The 12,893-nt window shown below is 40.2% G+C and overlaps 1 protein-coding gene across 1 annotated transcript in view; it reads right to left on the reverse strand.

Moving 5' to 3' along the window:
* Positions 1-8,606, reverse strand: part of LOC311058248 (uncharacterized protein) — a 48,904-nt gene extending 40,298 nt beyond the window's left edge. Inside the window, exons 1-3 of the mRNA XM_084075620.1 lie at positions 8,415-8,606; positions 6,217-6,380; positions 5,787-5,955 (exon numbers count right to left, since the gene is read on the reverse strand). Coding sequence (XP_083931746.1) covers positions 5,787-5,955; positions 6,217-6,374 — 327 coding nt within the window. The 5' untranslated portion in view covers positions 6,375-6,380; positions 8,415-8,606. The remainder of the gene's footprint in view (positions 1-5,786; positions 5,956-6,216; positions 6,381-8,414) is intronic.
* Positions 8,607-12,893: the final 4,287 nt, after the last annotated feature.

A 12,893-nucleotide genomic window follows, 5' to 3' on the forward strand; every position in this document is an offset into this window, starting at 1 on the left:
GCAGACTTATTTTTTAAAGCTTTGTGCTTTCTATTAGACTGTGCAGGGCACAGGCGTCTAATCTCTGAGTTAGGGTAACCGCATACCCTGACTGTGAGAGAGAGACTGACTGACTGACTGACTGACTGTGAGAGAGAGACTGACTGACTGACTGACTGACTGTGAGAGAGAGACTGACAGACTGACTGACTGTGAGAGAGAGACTGACTGACTGACTGACTGACTGACTGACTGACTGACTGACTGACTGACTGACTGACTGTGAGAGAGAGACTGACTGACTGACTGTGAGAGAGAGACTGACTGACTGACTGACTGACTGACTGACTGACTGACTGACTGACTGACTGTGAGAGAGAGACTGACTGACTGACTGACTGACTGTGAGAGAGACTGACTGACTGACTGACTGACTGACTAACTGACTGACTGCTGACTGTGAGGTTCAATTCATAAAGGTCTCACAGGTAGTTTGTGGTATTACCCGTGTAGGCCCTATAAAGAGAAGAATGCATTCGCCATCTGTTTTGAATAAGGGGTGTCATGTTTTGCAATTAATTAAGCTTACCTAGACTATTTCTGTTATTGAGGTTTTGTGATTTCTCTCAGACTGTGCAGGGCAGAGGCGTCTAATCTCTGAGTTAGGGTAACCGCATACCCTCGGATTAAAACTATTTCTGAATTCCATTTAAAGATGTGTTTACACTATAATTTATAACTAAGGGATAGATGCTAAAAAGCTACAGTCTTGGGACCCAGTTAGCATATCCACAGTTCTGATGTTCACACCTCCAATTTGGAAGACAATTAGCTCCCTGTTGATGGTCCAATTGCTGATGGCTCTTGGTATCAACGTGTCTTCATTAATATTCTCATTAACTCAACAATGAGATCTCCCCCTCAACTCTGTGGTTGCATGTTGTGAGCTTGTAGATCAGCTATTTTCAGATACAGTGGTTAGCACTTGATAATGGCAGTGGTGGTGCCCCTCTGGTGCCTCTGTGGTGCCACCTATTTTTGTGGTACCGCTTTTTTCTATGTGGTGCCACTAGATGGCGGTAGAGAGCAACTAATGCCCAGACACAGGCATGATGTGTCTATTTGAGACAGGGCTGCTTTCAGTCAACAGATAAAAGCTGCAATTGAAGCTGAACTTGTTGAGAAGTGAAACAAATAATTGTATGGGTTATATTATCAAGATGTATTTTGGTAAATTGCACTCAGTGGGCTACTAAATATAACCCTCAGGAATGAAAGGGTGAATGCATTTCAAAGTGATTGTTATTTTTTTTTTGTAAACATAGAAAATAATGCAGTCCTTAGGATGAATTCAAAAGCAATTGTTTCTTTAAACACAACTGTGTTTCATGGTGGAAGAAGTACACAGACATTTTACTTAAGTAAAAGTAGCAATACCACAATATAAAAATACTCTATTACAACTAAGAGGCCTGTGTTCAAAATGTTACTTAGCCTAAGTAGCCTAACTAGTAACTAAAGTTTTCAAATAATTGTAGTGGAGTAAAAGTACAATATTTCCCTCTGCAGATGTAGTGGAGTAGAAGTAAAAGTACAGTAATACTCCAGTAAAGTAAAAAACACCTCGACATTATTCATTAATTTCTAGGCACCCCAACCTGGAATCAAACCCTGCTCCACTACACTACTGGTACAGTGATAAGTCTGTGGGGGCAGGACGTGTGTCGTTCTCTATGTTCTGTGCACTACTCCTTGGAAAGTCAGAGATAAAAAGCTTGCAGCTCCCAAAGCTGCTACTGTCTGAGAGCAGTAACTAGTAACTAGAGTAGTCAACTAAAAGCATTATAAACTACTGTCCGGCACAATTATATTGTTTTAGAATGTGAAACAGAGTTAAATGAACACAGGAGAGTATAATGTACTAACGAACTAAGGACCCCAATTTAAACAAGCCATATGGCTTTCTTATTCCTATTTAGCAGCCAGCTTCCTATTTAGTCGACCTTGGATTTGAACTGTACTTTCATGTGCTTTTTGTCTGCAAACTTCTAAATAAAGTATTCAATCAATCAAAAAACTTTTCATGGTTGGAAAAACAGAGAGAGAATGAGAGTTTTCATCTGAAGAATTGCTGGGATCCACGGAAAATCTCTGCTATCAGTCTGTCTGTCAACGACATGCAAATTAACTGGTTTAGCACCTTGGCCAGGGTCTTTTGTTTGTCTATAGCCACACTTCATTGTCATCACAATGGACTTAGAGCCAGGTGTTGTGCCCTCCCCCCACACACACAAGCACACTTTTCAATTGCAGTTTGTTTTCATTTGATTTTAAGTGGATTTGCTAGTTTCGTTTTTAGTTTGTGAAAAGGCTTAGTTTTAGTTGAGTTTTTAAATTAGTTTCAGTGTTAATTTTAGTTGTATTATTGTAAGGGTAGTCAGGGGCAATATTCAACAAGCTCAGAATAGTGAAAATGGCAGATCTACAAGCTCACAACACGTTGCATTGCTACAACTGCTGTTGTCATCGGCTGTGTGGAGACAGAAATGAAAACTGATTTTTTTGCTTAATCATTCTGAATCAGCTTTGCTTAATCATTCATCAAAAGTTATGAAAGCTCTAATGAAGGAACGGGACTCAACTGGTGACGTTGACAGAGAAGCATCAGAAAGATTCATCAGACTTACAAACATCCCATCAGAGAGAATTTGATGCATTTGGGGTTGACCTTAAAAATGCAGTCGATGACCAGTTAGTACTGAAGACAGAGAGAAAAACTCTAAAAATGTAATGAAAACAAAGTGCAATTGAAAACATGTAGTCAAACAAAAATACAAATGTGTGCGTGTGTGAGGATAAAATCTCTGTTGATTTATCTCTGAGAGGGTAGCCTAAAAATGTATGTATCCACTAGTAAAGTTACTCTGGTTTGGTAACAAAATGTAAAGTGCGTTATAAATAAAATCCATTATTATTATTATTACTCTCAGAAAGTAGCAGCTTTGGGAGCTGCAAGCTTTTTATCTGACTTTCCAAGGAGTAGTGCACAGAACATAGAGAACGAGTGACATCCTGACCCCACAGACTTATCACTGTACCAGTAGTGTAGTGGAGTAGAGAGTGGTCTGAGAAGTTACAGAGCAGGGTTTGATTCCAGGTTAGGGCGCCTAGAACTTACATGTGCATAATGTTGAGGTGTTTTTTTTACTTTACTGGAGTATTACTGTACTTTTACTTCTACTCCACTACATCTGCAGAAGCAAATATTGTACTTTCACTCCACTACAATTATTTGAAAGCTTTAGTTACTTTGCAGATATAAATTGTTATATAATAAAACATACATATTAACCACTTTAGCCCTATTTTATGCCACAGCCATTTGAAAATAGCCGATCTACAAGCTAGATCGGCTACTTTCAAACATTGTAGAACTTTAGCTTTTGGTAAGTATATTTAAAAATAAGTAAAAATAGAGTATTTTTATATTGTGGTATTGCTACTTTTACTTAAGTAAAATGTCTGTGCACTTCTTCCACCATGAAACACAGTTGTGTTTAAAGAAATAATTGCTTTTCAATTCATCCTAAGGACTCATTCCCTTATTTTCTATGTTTACAAAAAATAAAAATAACATTCACTTTTAAATGCATTCACCCTTCCCCTGTTGCTAATAATGTACTGTAAAGTTCATGGACTCACATGTGCCACATGGTGGCCGTTCAGCCACACTACACCTTAAAAAAAGGTGTCAAATGTGGCACCACCAAGTAGTAGTGGTGCCTCTGTGGCACCACAGAGGCACTCAGATGGTATTACTGCCATTCTCAAGTGCTAACCACTGTAGTTATAAAATAGGGCTAAAGTGGTTAATGTATGATTTATAATATAATACATTTAAATGTATATCTGCAAAGTTACTAGTAACTAAAGTTTTGAAATAATCGTAGTGGAGTAAAAAATATCGAATATTGGATATACTCCAGTAGGCTAAAGTAAAAATAACTCAAAAGTCTACAGTACTTGAGTAAATGTACTTAGTTACTTTACACCACTGAGCACAAGTGTGTTGCCTGTGATGTATGAGAAATTAAGTTACTAAAGGGCTGAGCCATGCAGAATTGATGGACTGCCTTAACTAGAATGGTCCTCCTCAGAGTGCAGATCTCCGCCAATCTCCGCCAGGCCGGGTTGTCTACGCAAGGCCTGCAAACTTTGGAAGTCAGTCATAGCCACTTGGAATGGGAAAAAAAATCATAACTTTTCAAAGAATGTTAACTAATCTTAAAGAAGAATCTGAAAATGTCAGTAAATCTGCCAATGAGCCAATGAGCACTGGCACTGACTGAGGTTTGATACTTCATGTTAGGTGGCTCAGTCGGGGCAACGTGCTGCAGCTTTTTCTGGATTTACTGCCAGAGATACTACTTTTTCTGAAGTTGAGGGACGAGGAGTATGAGCAGATCATTGATGTCTGACGATGCTTGGTTATTGGACTGAAATCAGAATTTGGCCGTAGATTTGTTGAGGTACGAGTCATGAGTTAAGTAGCTGCTTTTGTATCAAACCTTTTCCTCAGTATTGACATTGAACAGCTTGTTTGCATTAACTACAGGTGTTGAAATGGAGATTTTTTGAACTACTAACTGACTACCAACTGGAGGGCAGAGCTAGAAACCTGGTCACTTGTGAAGTATCCCCTGATTGTGTCTTGTGCACTTAAGCTGCATGCCTACTTGAACATAATAAAATCCAAGTTTAGAACTCGTAAGACTGACTCACATCTTAATGACTGTAGTATCAACCAGATTTCAAATGGCTTGCAGATAATGTGCAGTCATAGAAGTCTCGTTAAAGGTGGGCTGATCCTGAGAGTATTGTATCTGTCACCATATCTGTGCAAAAATATGGTCATGGATGCATTTTTGTCATTTGATCAGAATATCTGTAAATGTGAAAATTCTGAGAAATTGAGAACTGAGAAACTAAATATTGTGCATTGAAGAGAAGAAATCTGTAAAAGCAATTTATTTCATGTCCTTTGTGTTTTGTTTTATTTAAAAAACAAAGAAGTTTATTTGTATTTGTGTCCTAATATTTATATTTCTAATACATTTTTCTTAATATTTAGGCATTGATTATATAACTATCATCTTTATTCGTATTTACACTACTAGTCTTTATGTGGATGTATGCACATGCATTGAGCCTGTCAGAAATTGCAATCATGCAAGTGTTTTTTTTTAAAAACATATTTTAGTGGTAGATCATGGCTTACAATTGGAAATAAAATGTGCTCTTGGGCTTGAAAAGGTTGGTTACCACTGATGTAGGTGATCAACTCCATTGTTTAGGTTAGTAATAATATGTGAATAGTTTCAGTTCTGTTGGGCAGTGGCATGAGGCATGAGGAGACGTATGTGTGTATCGAAGTTTCATGGCTGTAGGTCAAACAGGGCATGAGTTGTACAAAGTTGGCATTTTTCAATTGATTGCTACAGCGCCACCCTTTGGCCGTTGGTTTTGAGTTTCGGGACTTCGCCGTTTGGCACCATATTGCTGAGTTTCGTAAAAAGCGTGTGCACGGTTGGGCCAGAACTGAAAAAACGGCGGAAGAAGAACGCCTACAATCTCAATAAAGGCTTCGAGCCTGATAGGCCTCGAAACCTTAATAATCATAATCATAACCTTTTGAGATGAAAGACAAAACAGAAAAACATTTTACAAGGACTCACTATGTTGGAAATTGTTCAACATCAATGGATCATCAAATAAATCAGTGAATCAATAAAGGGGAAAAAGATGACCTGCAAGGAGGCGAGGGATCCTCTCTCCATCAAATTCATGACCAGGCCGATCTGTATGCCAGGGGCAGATGGTTGGCGGCCCCTGAAGATCCCCAGGATCTGGATGACATGGCGGCTCGCTGCCCGTCTCATCAGTTTAGACTCACTATCCAAGGCCATATCTGATTTTCTGAAGAAGGGTTTCAATATATATAAGAATTTAATTTAATAAGTGTGTGTGTGTGTGTGTGTGTGTGTGTGTGTGTGTGTGTGTGTGTGTGTGTGTGTGTGTGTGTGTGTGTGTGTGTGTGTGTGTGTGTGTGTGTGTGTGTGTGTGTGTGTGTGTCCAAGAACAAGTGCAGTGTAAGTGTACTTTGGAATACAGTTTGTATATTTTTAATATTTGTCATCACCAGTAACAGTACTCTTCAGTATCACCCTCATCACTTACCCATCATCAAGACCTAATAGTTTAATGGCCACATCCTGTCTCCACTGAAGATGTCTGACCTTAAAGACTTGACCAAATGCACCTGCACCAATCACCTTCCAGTCCTTCTTGTCCAGACTCTTCTCATCAATCAATGCTAGATCTGGGCAGCTGGCCATGGTTCACTAAAGAGAGGGGAGAGGATTACAAAGACAAAGGTCATTTACATACTACACACAAATACCGGGGGAAGTCTAGGGATGTTGCAATAATTGCATTATTGAAATATCACAATATTAATAAGCCAACCACAAGAGGTGGGAAGAAACTGCACTAACCACAATTACAGCATGATCCAACTAATTTGAATTAAACTATGTATTTGCACATACACAATGTAACATAAACAATTCCTTGCATATAGTTTGCATTGTTTGGTTTGGGGGTGGACAAATACAAGACTGATGTGTTCCATTTTTATTTGCATTTAAAATATACAGCCTACCCTACTGTATGCATGTTGTGCCATTTTTTTAAGGTACCCCCCCTTTTGTTTTCTCCTGTCACAACCAAAGGACCACAATGGAAATAAGATTTTTTTCTTGTGTCTATCCTTTTCAGACTATTGTGCACCTGCCTTCATTTCTACATGACTTGTACAATCAATAAAACATACATTCTCATGGCCATTTACAGTACATTTTGTGTCAACCGGATCAACGGATAGGAAAGTTGATTACAAAGCGTACTGTAAAGTATGTCAGCAAAAGTTTTCTGTGGCTCAGGGAGCACTGATACAGTTCTTTGTCTGTCAAGCGAGCCAGTCCCCAGACTGGCTATGGTAAATCATGTCAATTAAAAACCCAACTGTGGTTGTTGTTACTTAGTCTAATATGCAAATAATTATGACTAGGGGATATTTCACTTTCAAATAAATTAATCATGACATTTTTTATATTTTTTTAAAATGAAAAAATCAGTGGAAAAGTCACAGCCCTCTCATGCATTAGAAGGACATTCTAATGCGTGAAGGGGCCGTGATTTTTCCATTACTTTTTTTCATTTATTTTCTATATACATTTGTTTAATGTTTATTTTATTTGAAAGTGAAATATCCCTTTAAACTCCTCCTTGGTAATATAACCAGAAGAGTGGGCACAGGAGAAGCCTGTATGCTTTGGGAAATGGTCTGAAATAACTTAAGGTAAAGTTTACATTTAAGGCCTAATTTCAACTATTACTATACAACTTGTTGATGTCATATGGCATAAACAATGAGTTGGATGGTAAATTTAGCAGGTTCAAATCATGCATACTTAGCATTATTTCAAACAATTTTTCATTATTTCATTTACTTTATCTTATTTATTTATCACGCACGCAGGCAGGCAGGCAGGCAGGCAGGCAGGCAGGCAGGCAGGCAGGCACGCACACACACACGCACGCACGCACGCACGCACGCACGCACGCACGCACGCACGCACACACACACACACACACACACACACACACACACACACACACACACACTTCCTCTCTGTCTGTCTGTCTGTCTGTCTGTCTGTCTGTCTACTAGTAACAAACCATTTACGGGATCAGAGCCATCAGAGTTCATAACCCCAGGCTCTAGGCTCAGGGACTGGACAGGTCTGTTTCAAAATGATGTGTGTTTGTACATAAACACGATGAAAATAAGGCGTGGGCAGTGGACAACTTGAGGCTTCAAACTTACAAGAGACTATTTTCTACAGCTGTTAATTATATTGTCATAAACAATCAGTTCTGCAACAAAAATACCTTTATCTACATAGCTACTGTAGATAGTCACTAAAATTGACACTAGATGAGGAGTAAACTCAGTAGAGAGTAGGTTGGATCTCTACATTCAGAGTGTTTCCTGTAAATGGTGTGTTACTAGTAGAGAGAGACAGACAGACAGACAGACAGACAGACAGACAGACAGAGAGAGAGAGAGAGAGAGAGAGAGAGAGAGAGAGAGAGAGAGAGAGAGAGAGAGAGAGAGGAAGTGTGTGTGTGTGTGTGTGTGTGTGTGTGTGTGTGTGTGTGTGTGTGTGTGTGTGTGTGTTTTAAATAGTAAAGAGTGAATTATCTCATAGTATACCATACCACCGGCTTTGAATGCTATCAATGCATTGTGGTGCACCATACAGTCATACAGTTATATTATAAACATTTGTATTGTTTCCAGCTAGCCTTACCTGCTGAATTCAGCTCAACACATCAAGTTAAAGAGTCAGTAGGTTCTGTCTGTAGTCTGATAGTTGTTCAATGTCTTGATGTTGTTTTGTTAAAGCTTTAGATGTCAAAGTAAGTCCTTGTTTGAAGTTAATAGCTGGTAAATAAAGTGTTTCTATCAGTGAAAACACTGAGGTGTGTCTTCCTGATTTAAACAACAATTGAGCTGAGCTGAGCTGAGAGAGAGAGAAAGAGAGAGAGAGAGAGAGAGAGAGAGAGAGAGAGAGAGAGAGAGAGAGAGAGAGAGAGAGAGAGAGAGAGAGAGAGAGACTGAGAGAGAGAGAGAGAGAGAGAGAGAGAGAGAGAGAGAGAGAGAGAGAGAGAGCGCTGTGTGGCTGAAGCCAAACCAATCACCACAGAGTCTTCATGCCTTGGCATGTATGCAGTTCACAGCAGAGCCATATAAGGAGCGTTGCGTCACCTCCGTTCACTTCATCGGGTAAGGTCTTCTACAGAGCCTTCTATTGGCCAATAGTGACAAAGCCCTGAACTGGTCTAACGAAAGTCTAATGTAACTTCCTTAAGTTGGGCGGTACTTCCTTTACTTCTGCTTCAGCACAGAGAGAGAGAGAGAGAGAGAGAGAGAGAGAGAGAGAGAGAGAGAGAGAGACACTGAATGACACACTTCAACCGCATATTATATTTCCGCATATTTTGCAACTTTTCACATATTTCGCAGTTTTCGCAACTTTTGGCATATCGCATATTCCGCGTATTGCCGCATATTTCACAACTTTTCGCATATTTCGCAACTTCCCGCAATTTCACCGCATAAAATTGCAAAAAAAAACGCAGATTTTGTCGCAAAGTCAAGGATTTTAGCCCGCATAATCAAGAGTTTTAGCCCACATAATCAAGGATTTTTGCCCGCGTTTTTCTGGAGGGTCTAATTAAGTGGTCTAAATGACTCATTTTTCGGTATAATGAGATCTTTGGCTCAGTGGAAATTGCACAATAGGTATAAAAATAGCCATTGGACAGATCATCTATTATTTGATGACTTTTAATTGAAGATAGGAGCCGGTATATTGCGATTATCTTCTTCCTGCTCCTTTTCATTTGTGGAATGTGTAAAAGAAAAAAAGGTAAATTAATGTAATCATGTAAAGCCATGAATTGAATGAATAAAGATGGAATGAAATTGATGTATCCCAAAGAAAGCCAAGCAATTAATGGATTAATTCTCACCCGCTGCCTTCACGTCAGAATCCTCTCGCTGGGTTTTCTGAATGGGAATAGAACGTTCTTTTGTAGAGGAGTGCGACTGAGGTTACAGCTGTGCTGATAGAAGGTATAGGGTTAGGGAACTGATGAGCAAATGACTATCAACTTCTATGATGAGGTTTTTATGCATTTGATGTCGACACCCACAGATAGTTCAAGCCCACGGTATCGGGAACTGCTCCAGATCAGAGGGTGTTTTACTCAGCCTGTGTCTTTAGAAAGGTCACGTATATCTATGGAGGGCATCCAGTGGTGGAAGAAGTACTCAGATATTTTACTTAATTAAGACCTCGGCACCAGATATTCACCAGTCTATGGTTGGTAAAGTATAGCCAGCCAGACTTAGAGACAGGAGAGAAAGATGGCCGCAGCGTGAAATCGCTCTGTAGTCAAACCCCGAAAATAATGATTAAACTTGGAAATAAGAAAGCAAACAATGTACAACAATAGCCTTATTGAGGAATGAATCTACGTTCTGGAGAAACAACAAAGCCTGAGAATCTACAACTAAAAAAGAAGGGACACGGAGCAAACAAATCTACTATGGCAGACAAAGGGGAGCTGCAGAAATTGTTTGCCGATCTGAAATAGCCTGGTTCCAGACGAATCTGCCTTTGCAAAATTGCATGCACTTTAGCCCTCGGCAGATTAGGTCTGGCCCCCCTCCATAGAGATTTCAATTCTCTCCCTCCGCAGTTGTGCGGAGCCAACCAGGGCCCAGTATCCAAATGTGGGCGGGCTTATCACCTTATTTGGAGCAATGACGTACAAGGAAGCACTGCTCTGATTGGTTCGTTCAAGGAAGCACTGCTCTGATTGGTTTAGGTCTAACCAATAGAGTCCGTTTGGATCTTTTTGTAACCGCCCCGGCTTAGAAGAAAATCTACCGTTGATAGGGACCAGACTAATATCCACGCAGTGTGTCGTGTGATATTGTCTGGCTACGCGAGGCTAGATCTGAAAGGCACCTTAACTAAAGAAATCCAGGAGTTCAGAGAAGACTTCAAGGCCTTCCGACATGATACAGAAAAGGATATTAAAACAATTATGGAACAAACAGTGGATCTGCGCAAGGACATGGAGAAAACAGCAAAGCATGTGGATCAGTTGGAGACAAGAGTGAGCGACCTGGATGACTCAGAGAATATACATCAAAAGCAGGTGAAACGGACAAAGACCCGAATGGATGAACTAGCAGACCAGGTGGATTATTTGGAAAATAAATCCAGGCAAAATAATCTCTGTATTTATAATGTCAAAGAAAAAAGTGAAAGCAGTAATATGACGGAGTTTCTCCAAACACTAATAACAGACACTTTGGAGGTGCCAGGTGATGCCAATATAATCAGAGCACACCGCATGAATTTGCAAAGTCAGCCAATCACATTACAGTTAGTGGTGATGACACTAGCTGTAATGTGATTGGCTGATATGAAAAAAGTATCGATTTGCATTAACAATTGAAGGGTTAGGGGGTACACAAATGTTTTGGTCGGTGTCCAAAACTCACCTATAGGGGGCGGCTACACCGCCCCAAAAAGAATTGCTCCATTGATCAGAAATTGATAATTCAAAATATGCTCCTCATTGACTTACACTGTACGTTGAAACAGCTCTAAAAATCACTCTTTTAGCACAAAAACGAACGCAAACAAAGTTGATTCAGACAATATAGAACATCACCAAACCCAGTACTGTTTTTTCCGGATCCAGATCTTCAAATAGTAAAATCAACAGGAAGTTGACATTTGTATTAAAAAAACAAACAGTACTGGGTTTGGTGATGCTCTATATTGTCTGAATCAGCTTTGTTTGGGTTCATTTATGTGCTAAAAGAGTGACTTTGAAAGCTGTTTTACCATACAATGTAAGTCAATGAGGAGCATATTTTGAATTATCAATTTCTAATCAATGGAGCAATTATTTTTGATTTCTTGCCCACCTTTGGAGTTATATCATGGCAAGGTAACTACACAACCCAAACCTCTACCAAAGTGGTCTTACCCTTTAAAGCAGCATGGGACAAAAAAGAAGTGCTGTATGAAGATGAGCGGATTTATTTTGACAATGACTACACATATAAGACAAGACAACAGAGAGCTCTGTATAAACCAATCCGGGAATCCTTGAAACGACAAAACATCAAGACGCACATCCTTGCACCGGGGTGCTCCTTCCATTCCGACATCTCGCCACTCCGACTAGTGGCTTGACTAGGACACTTATATAGACAGGAGGGATATGACACTTACACAGACAGGACGGATAGGACACTTACAGTATACAGACAGGACGGATAGGACACTTATACAGACAGGACGGATATGACACTTATACAGACAGGACGGATAGGACACTTATACAGACAGGACGGATAGAACACTTACACAGACAGGACGGATAGGACACTTACATAGACAGGACGGATAGGACACTTATACTGACAGGAGGGATAGGACACTTACACAGACAGGACGGATAGGACACTTACACAGACAGGACGGATAGGACACTTACATAGACAGGACGGATAGCGGCCTATAAATACATGTGTCACTTTGAAAGAGTCATAAGCCAGATTCCAATACCGAAAATCTCGGCCACTCGCTCACTCCCACTCGGTCACTCCGACTTCGAACCGGAAGTAGTCGCGGTCCAATTGTTCATGTGCGAGTGGAGTCGAGTGGAGGAGGCGAGGAGGCTCTCCACTTCCGCATTGAGCGAGTGTACATCAAGTGTATCCTCGACCACTCTCAACAGCTCCTCCGCGGCAGACATCCGCATCACGTGTACACTTATTGTCTCCGCCAGGATACTTTGTTTACACTTTCTAAATATGACACACCGATTGGTCAAGCCTCACGTGACACGTGACAATACGGTGAAATACTGTGATCTGATTGGCTAGTGACGTATAGCGGCCTATAAATACATGGCGTCACTTTGAAAGAGTCTGTGCCTCCTTCAAAGTGAGGTAAGACAGGAACCATCACGAAATGGCTGAGAAATGGTGGATACTGTAACAATTAGATAGGATACATAATTGGACAGATAGGACAGATAGGACACTTACATAGACAGGAGGGATATGACACTTACACAGACAGGACGGATAGGACACTTATACAGACAGGACGGATAGGACACTTATACAGACAGGACGGATAGGACACTTATACAGACAGGACGGATAGGACACTTACACAGACAGGACGGAT

This window comes from Gymnoscopelus microlampas, assembly GCF_963454915.1.
Source record: "Gymnoscopelus microlampas genome assembly, chromosome: 13".
Lineage (NCBI taxonomy): Eukaryota > Metazoa > Chordata > Actinopteri > Myctophiformes > Myctophidae > Gymnoscopelus > Gymnoscopelus microlampas.